The 16,146-nt window shown below is 37.2% G+C and overlaps 1 protein-coding gene and 1 non-coding gene across 3 annotated transcripts in view; one reads left to right on the forward strand and one right to left on the reverse strand.

Moving 5' to 3' along the window:
* ccdc85cb (coiled-coil domain containing 85C, b) overlaps positions 1–14,237 on the reverse strand; it is a 78,793-nt gene extending 64,556 nt beyond the window's left edge. For both annotated transcript variants that reach the window (XM_073853249.1, XM_073853248.1), the window contains exon 1: positions 12,998–14,237. In XM_073853249.1, coding sequence (XP_073709350.1) covers positions 12,998–13,697 — 700 coding nt within the window. In that variant the 5' untranslated portion in view covers positions 13,698–14,237. The remainder of the gene's footprint in view (positions 1–12,997) is intronic.
* A 1,184-nt stretch (positions 14,238–15,421) lies between these two features.
* Positions 15,422–15,494, forward strand: trnat-ugu (transfer RNA threonine (anticodon UGU)). Its single transcript has one exon. It is a non-coding gene; the product is annotated as a tRNA-Thr (tRNA).
* Positions 15,495–16,146: the final 652 nt, after the last annotated feature.

A 16,146-nucleotide genomic window follows, 5' to 3' on the forward strand; every position in this document is an offset into this window, starting at 1 on the left:
CAAATTTGGTGCAAATATCTCAAAGCTTTGCAGAGATACAGCTTCCGATGCGCTTTGGCATCTTACCTGCAAATTCGTTGATGCGTTAAATGAAAACGGTTTCGAATATCGACACGAAATCCATAACTTTTTGTCAGCATGGTCTGAAGATGATCCGATTCAAATTTGGTGAAAATCCGACTAAAGATCTAGGAGGAGTTCGAAAAAGTAGGTTTTCTACATTCATCAAAATGGCGAACAGGAAGTTAGGCCAATTTTGGCATAATTGGTATCAATGTTCTCGGCCTGACCCAAGGAATATTTTGAGATCACTTTTATTACAATAAGCCATTTTTTTCAGAAGTTATTAGCATTTTTCGAAATTTCGTTATAACTTTTGACCAGAAGGTGGCGCTGGCCGCAAAATTTTTATGTACATTCAGGGCATGGTGCCGAACATTTTTTTAATTATTGTCAAAACGATACGTTAATCCGTTCTCAAGATACAGCATTTTAAATCTAAATTCAAAATGGCCGACACCCAAAATGGCTGACATGGGAAAATTGGATATGGATCGACTCGGCATGCTCCTCCGAATCTAACAAGACCAGTTTTGAGATTTTTGGTCAAACCACTGAGAAGTTATAAGCAAAAATAGCCATTTTTCATATCTCCTGACCACTAGGTGGCACTGTGACGAAACACGGCAGGTAGCCTCAGGTCATGCTTGTTATAACACACACCAAGTTTGGTCTAAATACTCATAAGCGTTGCGGAGATATGACCTCAATTCCATTTTTGAACGCTTTTCGTAGAATTAATTAGCGCGTTATTCGAGAGCGGTTTGTCCAATCAACTTGAATTCCATAACTTTTTGCCTGCATGGTCTGAAGATGATCTGAGCCAATTTTGGTGTAAATCAGACAAACCGTCTAGGACGAGTTCGAAAAGGTAGGTTTTACAAACAAATAATTTTAGAAAAAAAACGAAACCTTACGATTTTTGAACTTTGGTGTTCATTCGACTCGGCATGACCCAAGGATTCAGAGAAAATTGGAATTTTGATTTTATGGCTTACGGTTCAAAAGTTATTAGCAAAAAGAAAGTGAAAGTTTGGACAAGTGGTGGCGCTAGAGAGTTTGAGTTAGAGACTCCAAACTTGCTATGGTTAATGTTGGGACGGTCCACTATTAGTGTGCCAAATTATACAACTTTCCCGCAAGCGGTTCTATGGGCTGCCATAGACTTGCGGCGGAAGAATAATAATAATAAATATAGCTGCAAGCAGCAATTACGGGGCCAAGCACTCAAAGCGGAAACTGAGGAGCTAAGGATGGCAGGAACAGCAGACCAACTGCAACAATAAGTAAAAAGAAGCCATTTTAGGATGATTTAGTCAAAACGACAGAAAAGTGATGTAGAACGCCTACTGATATGATTTAATGGCTTATTAGGTTTGACCAACAGGTGGCGCTGTTATCAAATCGATGTGGTGTGTTTAGTGTGAGATGACAAACGTTCACACAAAGTTTGGTGTCATTATGTCAAAGTTTTCCAAAGATATAGCCTTAGAGTCATTTTCACATCAAGCCTAAAATTTATAGAGGCGCTGTACGAAAACGGTTTCAACTATCAACATGAAATCCATAACTTTTTGTCAGCACAGTCTGAAGATTTGGTGAAAATCGGACAAACGGTCTAGGACTAGTTCGAAAAAGGAGGTTTTCAACATAATTCAAAATGGCGGACAGGGAGTTTGGCCAACTGTTGCATAATTGGTATCTATGTTGTCGGCATGACCCAAGGAATATTTTGAGACCAGTTTCATTACAATAGGCTAATGCTATCTACAGTTATTAGCATTTTTGTTCATGTTAAAACTAATAGTTAATGAATGCTTCATTACTCTTGACCAATAGGTGGCGCTGCTACCAAATTGATGTGGTGTCATCAGTGTGAGGTGTTAATGCCACATACCAAATTTGGTGCAAATATCTCAAAGCTTTGCAGAGATACAGCTTCTGATGCGCTTTGGCATCTTACCTGCAAATTCGTTGATGCGTTAAATGAAAACGGTTTCGAATATCGACACGAAATCCATAACTTTTTGTCAGCATGGTCTGAAGATGATCCGAGTCAAATTTGGTGAAAATCCGACCAACGGTCTAGGAGGAGTTCGAAAAAGTAGGTTTTCTACATTCATCAAAATGGCGAACAGGAAGTTAGGCCAATTTTGACATAATTGGTATCAATGTTCTCGGCCTGACCCAAGGAATATTTTGAGATAGCTTTTATTACAATAAGCCATTTTTTTCAGAAGTTATTAGCATTTTTCGAAATTTCTTTATAACTTTTGACCACAAGGTGGCGCTGGCCCCAAAATTTTTTTGTACATTCAGGGCTTGGTGCCGAACATTTTTGTAATTATTGTCAAAACGATACGTTAATCCGTTCTCAAGATACAGCATTTTAAAGCTAAATTCAAAATGGCCGACACCCAAAATGGCTGACATGGGAAAATTGGATATGGGTCGACTCGGCATGCTCCTCCGAATCTAACAAGACCAGTTTTGAGATTTTTGGTCAAACCACTGAGAAGTTATAAGCAAAAATAGCCATTTTTCATATCTCCTGACCACTAGGTGGCACTGTGACGAAACACTGCAGGTAGCCTCAGGTCATGCTTGTTATAACACACACCAAGTTTGGTCTCAATATTCCAAAGCGTTCCGGAGATATTGCCTCACTTCCATTTTTGAACGCTTTTCGTAGAATTAATTAGCGCGTTATTCGAGAACGGTTTGTCCAAACAACTTGAATTCCATAACTTTTTGCCTGCATGGTCTGAAGATGATCTGACTCAATTTGGGTGAAAATCAGACAAACCGTCTAGGACGAGTTCGAAAAAGTAGGTTTTATAAACAAAAAATTATAGAAAAAAAACTAAACCTTAGGATTTTTGAAATTTGGTGTTCATTCGACTCGGCATATCCCAAGGATTCAGGGAAAATTGGAATTTTGATTTTATGGCTTACGGTTCAAAAGTTATTAGCAAAAAGAAAGTGAAAGTTTGGACAAGTGGTGGCGCTAGAGAGTTTGAGTTAGAGACTCCAAACTTGCTATGGTTAATGTTGGCACGGTCCACTATCAGTGTGCCAAATTATACAACTTTCCCGCAAGCGGTTCTATGGGCTGCCATAGACTTGCGGCGGAAGAATAATAATAATAATAATAATAATAATAATAATAAGAATTCTAACGGATACAATAGGTGCCTTCGCACCTTCGGTGCTTGGCCCCTAAATATAGCTGCAAGCAGCAATTACGGGGCCAAGCACTTAAAGCGGTAAATGAGGAGCTAAGGATGGCAGGAACAGCAGACCAACTGCAACAATAAGTAAAAAGAAGCCATTTTAGGATGATTTTATTCAAAACGACAGAAAAGTGATGTAGAACGCCTACTGATATGATTTAATGGCTTATTAGGTTTGACCAACAGGTGGCGCTGTTATCAAATCGATGTGGTGTGTTTAGTGTGAGATGACAAACGTTCACACAAAGTTTGGTGTCATTATGTCAAAGTTTTCCAAAGATATAGCCTTAGAGTCATTTTCACATCAAGCCTAAAATTTATAGAGGCGCTGTACGAAAACGGTTTCAACTATCAACATGAAATCCATAACTTTTTGTCAAAACAGTCTGAAGATGATCTGACTCGATTTTGGTGAAAATTGGACAAACGGTCTAGGACTAGTTCGAAAAAGTAGGTTTTCAACATAATTCAAAATGGCGGTCAGGGAGTTTGGCCAACTGTTGCATAATTGGTATCTATGTTGTCGGCATGACCCAAGGAATATTTTGAGACCAGTTTCATTACAATAGGCTAATGCTATCTACAGTTATTAGCATTTTTGTTCATTTTAAAACTAATAGTTAATGAATGCTTCATTACTCTTGACCAATAGGTGGCGCTGCTACCAAATTGGTGTGGTGTCATCAGTGTGAGGTGTTAATGCCACATACCAAATTTGGTGCAAATATCTCAAAGCTTTGAAGAGATACAGCTTCCGATGCGCTTTGGCATCTTACCTGCAAATTCGTTGATGCGTTAAATGAAAACGGTTTCGAATATCGACACGAAATCCATAACTTTTTGTCATCATGGTCTGAAGATGATCCGAGTCAAATTTGGTGAAAATCCGACTAACGGTCTAGGAGGAGTTCGAAAAAGTAGGTTTTCTACATTAATCAAAATGGCTAACAGGAAGTTAGGCCAATTTTGGCATAATTGGTATCAATGTTCTCGGGCTGACCCAAGGAATATTTTGAGATCACTTTTATTACAATAAGCCATTTTTTTCAGAAGTTATTAGCATTTTTAGAAATTTCGTTATAACTTTTGACCACAAGGTGGCGCTGGCCCCAAAATTGGTATGTACATTCAGGGCATGGTGCCGAACATTTTTGTAATTATTGTCGAAACGATACGTTAATCCGTTCTCAAGATACAGCATTTTAAAGCGAAATTCAAAATGGCCGACACCCAAAATGGCTGACATGGGAAAATTGGATATGGGTCGACTCGGCATCCTCCTCCGAATCTAACAAGACCAGTTTTGAGATTTTTGGTCAAACCACTGAGAAGTTATAAGCAAAAATATCCATTTTTCATATCTCCTGACCACTAGGTGGCACTGTGACGAAACACTGCAGGTAGCCTCAGGTCATGCTTGTTATAACACAAACCAAGTTTGGTCTCAATATTCCAAAGCGTTCCGGAGATATTGCCTCACTTCCATTTTTGAACGCTTTTCGTAGAATTAATTAGCGCGTTATTCGAGAACGGTTAGTCCAATCAACTTGAATTCCATAACTTTTTGCCTGCATGGTCTGAAGATGATCTGAGCCAATTTTGGTGAAAATCAGACAAACCGTCTAGGACGAGTTCGAAAAAGTAGGTTTTATAAACAAAAAATTATAGAAAAAAAACTAAACCTTAGGATTTTTGAAATTTGGTGTTCATTCGACTCGGCATAACCCAAGGATTCAGGGAAAATTGGAATTTCGATTTTATGGCTTACGGTTCAAAAGTTATTAGCAAAAAGAAAGTGAAAGTTTGGACAAGTGGTGGCGCTAGAGAGTTTGAATTAGAGACTCCAAACTTGCTACGGTTAATGTTGAGTCGGCCCTCTATCAGTGTGCCAAATTATACAACTTTCCCGCAAGCGGTTCTATGGGCTGCCATAGACTTGCGGCGGAAGAATAATAATAATAATAATAATAATAAGAATTCTAACGGATACAATAGGTGCCTTCGCACCTTCGGTGCTTGGCCCCTAATAAGAATTCTAACGGTTTCAATAGGTGCCTTCGCACCTTCGGTGCTTGGCCCCTAATAATAAGAATTCTAACGAAAACAATAGGTGCCTTCGCACCTTCGGTGCTTGGCCCCTAAATATAGCTGCAAGCAGCAATTACGGGGCCAAGCACTCAAAGCGGAAAATGAGGAGCTAAGGATGGCAGGAACAGCAGACCAACTGCAACAATAAGTAAAAAAAAGCCATTTTAGGATGATTTTATTCAAAACGACAGAAAAATGATGTAGAACGCCTACTGATATGATTTAATGGCTTATTAGGTTTGACCAACAGGTGGCGCTGTTATCAAATCGATGTGGTGTGTTTAGTGTGAGATGACAAACGTTCACACAAAGTTTGGTGTCATTATGTCAAAATTTTCCAAAGATATAGCCTTAGAGTCATTTTCACATCAAGCCTAAAATTTATAGAGGCGCTATACGAAAACGGTTTCATCTATCATCATGAAATCCATAACTTTTTGTCAGCACAGTCTGAAGATGATCTGACTCGATTTTGGTGAAAATCGGACAAACAGTCTAGGACTAGTTCGAAAAAGTAGGTTTTCAACATAAATCAAAATGGCGGACAGCGAGTTTGGCCAACTGTGGCATAATTGGTATCCATGTTGTCGGTATGGCCCTAGGAATATTTTGAGACCAGTTTCATTACAATAGGCTAATGCTATCTACAGTTATTAGCATTTTTGTTCATTTTAAAACTAATGGTTAATGAATGCTTCATTACTCTTGACCAATAGGTGGCGCTGCTACCAAATTTATGTGGTGTCATCAGTGTGAGGTGTTAATGCCACATACCAAATTTGGTGCAAATATCTCAAAGCTTTGCAGAGATACAGCTTCCGATGTGCTTTGGCATCTTACCTGCAAATTCGTTGATGCGTTAAATGAAAACGGTTTCGAATATCGACACGAAATCCATAACTTTTTGTCAGTATGGTCTGAAGATGATCCGAGTCAAATTTGGTGAAAATCCGACTAACGGTCTAGGAGGAGTTCGAAAAAGTAAGTTTTCTACATTCATCAAAATGGCGAACAGGAAGTTAGGCCAATTTTGACATAATTGGTATCAATGTTCTCGGCCTGACCCAAGGAATATTTTGAGATCACTTTTATTACAATAAGCCATTTTCTTCAGAAGTTATTAGCATTTTTCGAAATTTCGTTATAACTTTTGACCACAAGGTGGCGCTGGCCCCAAAATTTTTTTGTACATTCAGGGCTTGGTGCCGAACATTTTTGTAATTATTGTCAAAACGATACGTTAATCCGTTCTCAAGATACAGCATTTTAAAGCTAAATTCAAAATGGCCGACACCCAAAATGGCTGACATGGGAAAATTGGATATGGTTCGACTCGGCATGCTCCTCCGAATCTAACAAGACCAGTTTTGAGATTTTTGGTCAAACCACTGAGAAGTTATAAGCAAAAATAGCCATTTTTCATATCTCCTGACCACTAGGTGTCACTATGACGAAACACTGCAGGTAGCCTCAGGTCATGCTTGTTACAACACACACCAAGTTTGGTCTCAATACGACAAACCGTTGGCGAGATATGGCCTCACATCCGTTTTTGCGCACTTTTCGTAGAATTAATTAGCGCGTTATTCGAGAACGGTTTGTCCAATCAACTTGAATTCCATAACTTTTTGCCTGCATGGTCTGAAGATGATCTGAGCCAATTTTGGTGAAAATCAGACAAACCGTCTAGGACGAGTTCGAAAAAGTAGGTTTTATAAACAAAAAATTATAGAAAAAAAACTAATCCTTACGATTTTTGAAATTTGGTGTTCATTCGACTCGGCATGACCCACGGATTCAGGGAAAATTGGAATTTTGATTTTGTGGCTTACGGTTCAAAAGTAATTAGCAAAAAGAAATTGAAAGTTTGGACAAGTGGTGGCGCTAGAGAGTTTGAGTTAGAGACTCCAAACTTGCTATGGTTAATGTTGGCACGGTCCTCTATCAGTGTGCCAAATTTTACAACTTTCCCGCAAGCGGTTCTATGGGCTGCCATAGACTTGCGGCGGAAGAATAATAATAATAATAATAAATATAGCTGCAAGCAGCAATTACGGGGCCAAGCACTCAAAGCGGAAACTGAGGAGCTAAGGATGGCAGGAACAGCAGACCAACTGCAACAATAAGTAAAAAGAAGCCATTTTAGGATGATTTAGTCAAAACGACAGAAAAGTGATGTAGAACGCCTACTGATATGATTTAATGGCTTATTAGGTTTGACCAACAGGTGGCGCTGTTATCAAATCGATGTGGTGTGTTTAGTGTGAGATGACAAACGTTCACACAAAGTTTGGTGTCATTATGTCAAAGTTTTCCAAAGATATAGCCTTAGAGTCATTTTCACATCAAGCCTAAAATTTATAGAGGCGCTGTACGAAAACGGTTTCAACTATCAACATGAAATCCATAACTTTTTGTCAGCACAGTCTGATGATGATCTGACTCGATTTTGGTGACAATCGGACAAACGGTCTAGGACTAGTTCGAATAAGTAGGTTTTCAACATAAATCAAAATGGCGGACAGGGAGTTTGGCCAACTGTTGCATAATTGGTATCTATGTTGTCGGCATGACCCAAGGAATATTTTGAGACCAGTTTCATTACAATAGGCTAATGCTATCTACAGTTATTAGCATTTTTGTTCATTTTAAAACTAATGGTTAATGAATGCTTCATTACACTTGACCAATAGGTGGCGCTGCTACCAAATTGATGTGGTGTCATCAGTGTGAGGTGATAATGTCACATACCAAATTTGGTGCAAATATCTCAAAGCTTTGCAGAGATACAGCTTCTGATGCGCTTTGGCATCTTACCTGCAAATTCATTGATGCGTTAAATGAAAACGGTTTTGAATATCGACACGAAATCCATAACTTTTCGTCAGCATGGTCTGAAGATGATCCGAGTCAAATTTGGTGAAAATCCGACTAACGGTCTAGGAGGAGTTCGAAAAAGTAGGTTTTCCACATTCATTAAAGTGGCGAACAGGAAGTTAGGCCAATTTTGGCATAATTGGTGTCAATGTTCTCGGCCTGACCCAAGGAATATTTTGAGATCACTTTTATTACAATAAGCCATATTTTTCAGAAGTTATTAGCATTTTTTGAAATGTCATTATAACTTTTGACCACAAGGTGGCGCTGATCCCAAATTTCGTACGTACATTCAGGGCATGGTGCCGAACATTTTTGTAATTATTGTCGAAACGATACTTTAATCCGTTCTCAAGATACAGCATTTTAAAGCGAAATTCAAAATGGCCGACACCCAAAATGGCTGACATGGGAAAATTGGATATGGGTCGACTCGGCATGCTCCTCCGAATCTAACAAGACCAGTTTTGAGATTTTTCGTCAAACCACTGAGAAGTTATAAGCAAAAATAGCCATTTTTCATATCTCCTGACCACTAGGTGGCACTGTGACGAAACACTGTAGGTAGCCTCAGGTTATGCTTGTTATAACACACACCAAGTTTGGTCTCAATACTCCAAACCGTTGCGGAGATATGGCCTCACTTCCATTTTTGAATGCTTTTCGTAGAATTAATTAGCGCGTTATTCGAGAACGGTTTGTCCAATCAACTTGAATTCCATAACTTTTTGCCTGCATGGTCTGAAGATGATCTGAGCCAATTTTGGTGTAAATCAGACAAACCGTCTAGGACGAGTTCGAAAAAGTAGGTTTTACAAACAAATAATTTTAGAAAAAAAACGAAACCTTACGATTTTTGAAATTTGGTGTTCATTCGACTCGGCATGACCCAAGGATTCAGAGAAAATTGGAATTTTGATTTTATGGCTTACGGTTCAAAAGTTATTAGCAAAAAGAAAGTGAAAGTTTGGACAAGTGGTGGCGCTAGAGAGTTTGAGTTAGAGACTCCAAACTTGCTATGGTTAATGTTGGGACGGTCCTCTATCAGTGTGCCAAATTATACAACTTTCCCGCAAGCGGTTCTATGGGCTGCCATAGACTTGCGGCGGAATAATAATAATAATAAGAATTCTAACGGTTTCAATAGGTGCCTTCGCACCTTCGGTGCTTGGCCCCTAATAAGAATTCTAACGGTTTCAATAGGTGCCTTCGCACCTTCGGTGCTTGGCCCCTAATAATAATAATAATAATAATTATTATTATTATCCGTTTGGTAATACAAATTTGGGGGAAATGTGCTTAATTGCAAAACAACAACAACAACAAGAAAAAAAAATCACAATGCAAAAAAACTCAATAGTTCTAATAATAGAAAAAAAATAATAAAGCAAAATATAAATTGTTAATTTTGATTTTGAGGAGCTTTGCAGGCATAAGCACAGCAGAAGTGAGACCTAAAAATTATCCACTGTCAAACAATGACTAATCTTTTAAATCTGATATTTTAGGTCACTCTATACTTACATATTACAAGCTTTCTAAACATTGTCAATTTTGTTTTATATAAAAAGCAACTGTGAAGACACAATCTAGCACCCAATCTACCCACCACTTCAAAACTGAGAGTCAGAACAGCCTGTGTATAGCACAATACCGCCCTTTTATCTGAAATCCTGCCGCTGCTGAAGTGCAGCTAAAGCCAGGCTTAACATGCCATTTCATTACAGTTATCAAACAGCCAGCTCATGTGGGTGTTTAGGGTTTGAATAGGGTGATCGCATTGATTTCTTTTTGTGAGCTCTTCCACGGCACGAGAAACAAAGACCATCAGCAAATCCAAAATCCATACACACGATTTACTTGTAAAAGCAATTAACACGGGGCCTTCACTCAAGGCCACACTCACATGTGATACTGTTGTTTTATTGAACTGAAGTGATTTAGGTAATTACCACTGGGCTAATTAGCTACATCTTCAGTAAAGTTGTAAGATCTAAACACTTCAGTTTACTTTTACCCGTTAAATACATATTACAAATTAATATGTATTTACTTTAGTACATAATTTAACCAAGCTGCTCTGCAAAGTTTGTTCTTCCAGTTTCATATTATGTACAGAACTTAAAATGAAAACATCAGAAAATGATTACACTTATGATGCTAGTATCAGTTAAAAAGCTTTTTAAAATCAAGCTTTCCATTTCACTGTTCTGTGTTATTAACTGTAGTTTCAGCATCTTAAAACTTCGTAAACCTCCAATCTCAAACATTATTAACAGTTAGAAGATGAAGAAAGAATGCATTTTTTTATGCATATTTACATATGTTTACATATTTCCAATGAAAACAGTAGGCAAAAATTGTACACACACATTAGTGAAAGATGAGTAATCAGTATTTTTGGTTTGTTTTTCTGTAAGACAAAGCTTTCCAGGAAAGTTAACCTAAAATGACAGCTTGCTGTTTACTCACCTTCAGAGCACTTAAGATGCACACAGTAAATCAGAATTTTGATTTTTGGCTAAAACCATGATTTTTGATGATTCATAAAATTAAGCTTCTAGCGTTAGTTCTGGCAGGTCACGTGAGTCAAGCTCGCATTAGCTGACTCTCAGCTGATCACATCTACCTATAGGAATGCTACTCCTATCACAGCATTTATATATAAGCTGCATTTAGTATTATTCAGTAGCTTTTTCGCTTGCTCAGGAGCAAACACCCTCCTCCATCCCCAACTCCTCCTTTTGCGACAGTCAGGACCTGGCTTACTGATTCCACTTGAATCAGTCTCCTTTTATCTCAAACTATGTGTTACACTTAAAAATATCATTAAGTACATTAATGATATCTGCTCGTTCTGTTCTGTTTACCCTGGGGGGTTATTATTGCTGCTCTCCCTGCTCATTCATGACATGCTGCATGAATGGGCAGGGAGTTGTGCCAGAACAGAACTACCCCGGCAAATCAAAATTGTATGCTAATGTCTATCATTTTAACGATAGTGGTCCTGACAGAAATGTCATAAAAAGTCAATGGCTACTGTCACTTTGAGAGACAAAAAAAAAGCATTTCAGGCAATATAAAATTAATACCTCTGGATATATTGATATATTTTTCAAACTATGATCCTATAAACTCTTTCAGCGCTCCAGTTACTGATGAGCTGTTGATATAAGTGTGAACCAAGCACTTCAGTGAAGGGGTGAAATTAAAGTTTTTATGGTTTCTCATGGTAAAAAGGAGAGTTGATTACAGCTGCAATCTGTTTGTTGTCATCTCTGTTTGATACCTGCAATTGCAGATATTTGTGGCATTATCTTCTTCATTACATGGATGCTGTCAGTCAACGCACCAGTGTGGATATTCACTAAACTTTGGAATTACAGATACTACGTCTTGGAAGTATGTCCAAAATAATAAGTTTCATGGGAAAACGTCATCTGAACAAGTAACTAACATGTCTGCCAGTTTTGTTCTGACCAACTGAAAAAAAAAATCTTACAATAAATCACACTACCAATGGTGATTAAATTTCACAATCGCAAAATTTGGTCAAATCACATCAAACAGTGAAAATTATTATTATTGTTGTTATACTTTTGTCAAACTGTTAATGTTAACAACATCAACATTGCGATACTACATGTAGCTATTTAGTGTGTATTAGCATTTGTAGATTTTAATTTCTGTATAGTCTAATCTCTAACTGTCATACCATTTGAATGTCATAAAAAACTGTTTTTTTTTAATCAAAAAGCAATTTAATGTTCCTTAGAACTCTTTAATGTACAAATCTTTTGTAAGTACACTGTAATCTTGCGTATCTGTAATCAGATGCCTATTTAAAACTGGAATATAATCTAATTTTAGTCACTTACATGTGTTTCATTACCATCATGCATGCACCATTTAAGACTATTCTAAAAACGACAAGTTTTCTAGCTCTAAAAAGAGGCTATAAATGATGTGCCACCTGCAGCATCCACACAAGTGATATAGCCTACTAGCTGGCCAGGACTCCTTTTTTATGTATATAGCCGTGACATAACGACGCAAAGATAAACAACACGAACCACTCAAATTAGAAAACATTATTACAAGCTTACCGTTGTAAACCGGGCTAAGGTAGGTCGATAAGTTTTGAACACTGATTGGTTATGTACTGTACTTGCGCAATAATTTATGTTTGATCATTTTTCTAACAAAAAAAAAAAGTTTCGTAATGTATCTAAGACTGGCTTATTCACTATATGCTTATACATGCAAAACACTCAGATTTTGCATAATTATTGGGTGTTTTAATAATATAATTTATATATGTTATCTATTATGTGGTTACGTAAACAAAGTGGTCAATCAGTTACTTGAACTAGTAATTTTGTGTTGCCTAATATGCTTTTTTTTTGACACTCAAAGTGACGGCGGCCGTTGACTTTTTATGAGCCACTGGCATTTTATGGATCACTAAGGACCATGGGTTCAGCTAGTAATCTTCTTTACTGTTCCACTGAAGAAAAAAGTCACTTACATCTTGTATGGCCTGAGAGTGAGTAATTGAACAGGTTGTATTTTTAGTGACATCTCTTTAAATGTGTATCTGATACAAATTAATTTAGTGAGTGTACTATATGAATGGCCTTAAAAATTAAATACATTCATTAAAAGCCACAAAACTCCAATTTTGATTTCACTGGGGTTTTTAATAATGATACTGGCAAGAAATGGTTATCCATACTCACCATTGAGCCCATTGGGGATGCTCCTGTGATGATGTGGAGCGGAGAGATCATCCATAGATCGTCTTATGGTGCCAATCTTGGTTTCTACAGTCTTGTGTATATGATTATGATGATGGTCAGGGCTGCCAGCACTTCCACCGCTGGAGGTGCTGCTCCCATCACCAACATCTCTGACAATGCCCGAACCTCCATTCAAGTTGCTCAGACTGGACTGGCTGTCTATTGAACTCCTAGATCCTGCTCCATTCCTATCTTCGTCCAACATGAGAATGATCTCCTTTAGTTCTGCATTCTCCCGAAGAATGTTTTCCTGGTTGGCTTCCAGCTCCTTGAGTTTCTGCTGATAGGTGCTCACCTCCTTCCACATGGAGCTTGCTGTATACCTCCCAAACCTCTGCCATTCCCGAGACAGCTTCTTACCTTTCTGCCGATCATCATCAAGAAAGCAGCAGAGTTCCCTGAGCTCCTGGTTATCGTCTTGAAGTTTCTGATTGACCTCCTTTAGATTGCGGATCTCGTGAAGGTGCACCTGCAGTCTGCGGTTGACGTCCTTCATCATGTTCCCATGTTCTAGCATTAGGTTCATTTTCTCACTGTCAGCCCTTCTCAGTCTCTTGATCAAGTCCTCTTTGCTCCATCTGACCAGTTCATCATCAGAGATCTTACTCAGGTCATCATTAGGACAATGTTTTGCCATCATGATTCTTACAGAGGAACAGTGTCAGGGTTAAATATTCAACATAGATCTAACATAGCGATATTTTCCAGTCCCACCAGAAAAAGGCAATATAAAAAAGCATTAAAAAGCAAATATTTGTGTATTAGATTATTTAAATATTTACGGGAATCCCTTTTAAAATGGAAGACTATGCATGAACCGATTTATATTCCACACAAATTTATTTTCTAATTTTCAAACCTTTATTAACGCCCCGCTTACCGATGACTTCGCAATCATTCGTGTATTTAAATATCCTAAAATATGCGTCATATACAAATCCACGAGCATCGTTGTTGTAAATGAATCGATGTTTTTCTCAAGAAAAAAAAAATCCTTTAGACACGCGTGATCTTACAGGTTTCAAGAGCTGTGTTTCAAAAAATAACAACCATAAACACCGCCTTCATTAAAAACATGCCCACATTCACGTTAAAATTTATCGGAACCTCCAAAGATCAGTTCTGAAGGGGTTTGCCGTACAACTCCTCACGTGTGCCAATGTTCAGGGTCTCGGGTTCGGTTCTTCCCCTTGACTGGTGTGAAATGATCCGAGCGGATCTGAGCAGGTTCAGAGATGAGAGGCAAAAGGCAGGATCTGCCCTCTTAAAGAGACAGGACCACATTCCCACACCAGACTGATTTTAATTATATATTTTTAAAATAAAGATTATAATAGACTTTTAAAGTATAATTAACTCATTAAGTTACATTTAGGCCTAATTTAGTTATAATTACTTTTCCAATTTTTTTAAATTAGTGTTGATATTATTTGTCAGAATTTGAAAACAGATGGAACCATGGAATGTCAACAGTGCACTACATACAGTGAACTATTACACAAATTTTGACATATTTGAAAGACCGATTTATATATGGTTATAATGTAAAGTAAGAGAGGACCAGATTGCTATTAGAGCTATTTTACATTCAAAGGATCTACACCTAACTTTTTTCGCTAAAAAAGTTAAAAATGGCACGATTTTATTCCCATGAAAATAAAAATGTATACTTGAACACAATGTAAATTCGTTTGGATAAACGTGTCTGTCAAGAATAGAAAGATCTTTATTTCAGAATATTTGAGACCATTTTAACCTAGAATAAAAAACTAAGAAGGAAAAAAAAAAAACTATATATATATATATATAATGGGCTTTTTTAAACTTATTTTTTAGACTAATAACATGTCCAGAATATTCACCTAAGACTGTTCAATCTCATGCTTCTATTTTTGTTACAAAATGTGTTTTGTGAGTAAAGATCTTAGTTTTGACACATGTGGTTTAGACAAAAAAAAAAAACAATTTATAGTTCTACTGCAACACGTGATTGTGAAGAGTTTTGTTGGTGAACTTCGCCGTCTAGTGGACAAAAAACTTCCATCCGGGTACTACTTTTAGGCTATTCGAGGCGATGAAAACATCGACAAACAATTCTTAAAAAATACATTTACGTTGAGTAGTAAATAAAATATTTTCTCTTTTTTACTTGAATACCTTAATAATTAACCTCGATCTCTATTAATTCTTATATATTGAATTTAAAAAGATGTAAATTGTCACATTGCTTTTTCTTCATTCTTGCACATAACGCACAACTCCAAAACAGAAAGGGCTAGGGAACTTTACTTGCGCTACTACACATTACATTTTTGTGTCATTTTATTATTAAATGACATTTTCTTCGCTTCGGCATTCATAGCTGGCTCCATAGCTCAGTGGTTAGAGCACTGGTCTTGTAAACCAGGGGTCGCGAGTTCGATCCTCGCTGGGGCCTGCACGGAAATGACTTTTTCTTCAGACGTATTTATAATGTAATATATTGCATTTTAATAAGAATGCTACAATATCACCAAATATTAATAAGAAATGCTGCATTTTAAGAATGAAAGCACACCACATAAACCAGCTTTTATATTTTAATGCACAGTTTAGTGTCTTTGGTTAAGCAGCATACAGTGTGTAATATAAGAGCATTTTAAAATCAGAAAAACAGAATGTTTTAGGATTTTGACATTTTTTAAACAAATACTAAATACTTTTTACTACTGAGTCATTGGTAGTTTAATTTGGTTCTCACTGGGCATGTAGCCTATGATTATATAAATTTTATATTCAAAAAATCTACATAATGTATTTAAACAAAAAAATCAATCACTATAATGAAGGATTACAATAACACTGAATTGAATTAAAATTACAGCTGTACCATAAATGATTAGAATGTTAAAACATCTGTGCTCAGGTTAATGTTTGAAGGTGATGTATGCAAGAGAGTTGTCACAAAACAAGGGTCATAATGAAAAAAGGGTCTTATGAGCAGTGTTTAATGTAGCAGATCACTCCGCTCTTGGGCCGCAGAGCTCCTGAGTCTTTAATGACGAAAGACTGTCCAGGAACCAAATTGAACTTAAATCTCTGAAGCAGTT

The sequence above is a fragment of the Garra rufa genome, chromosome 13, assembly GCF_049309525.1.
Source record: "Garra rufa chromosome 13, GarRuf1.0, whole genome shotgun sequence".
Taxonomy (NCBI): domain Eukaryota; kingdom Metazoa; phylum Chordata; class Actinopteri; order Cypriniformes; family Cyprinidae; genus Garra; species Garra rufa.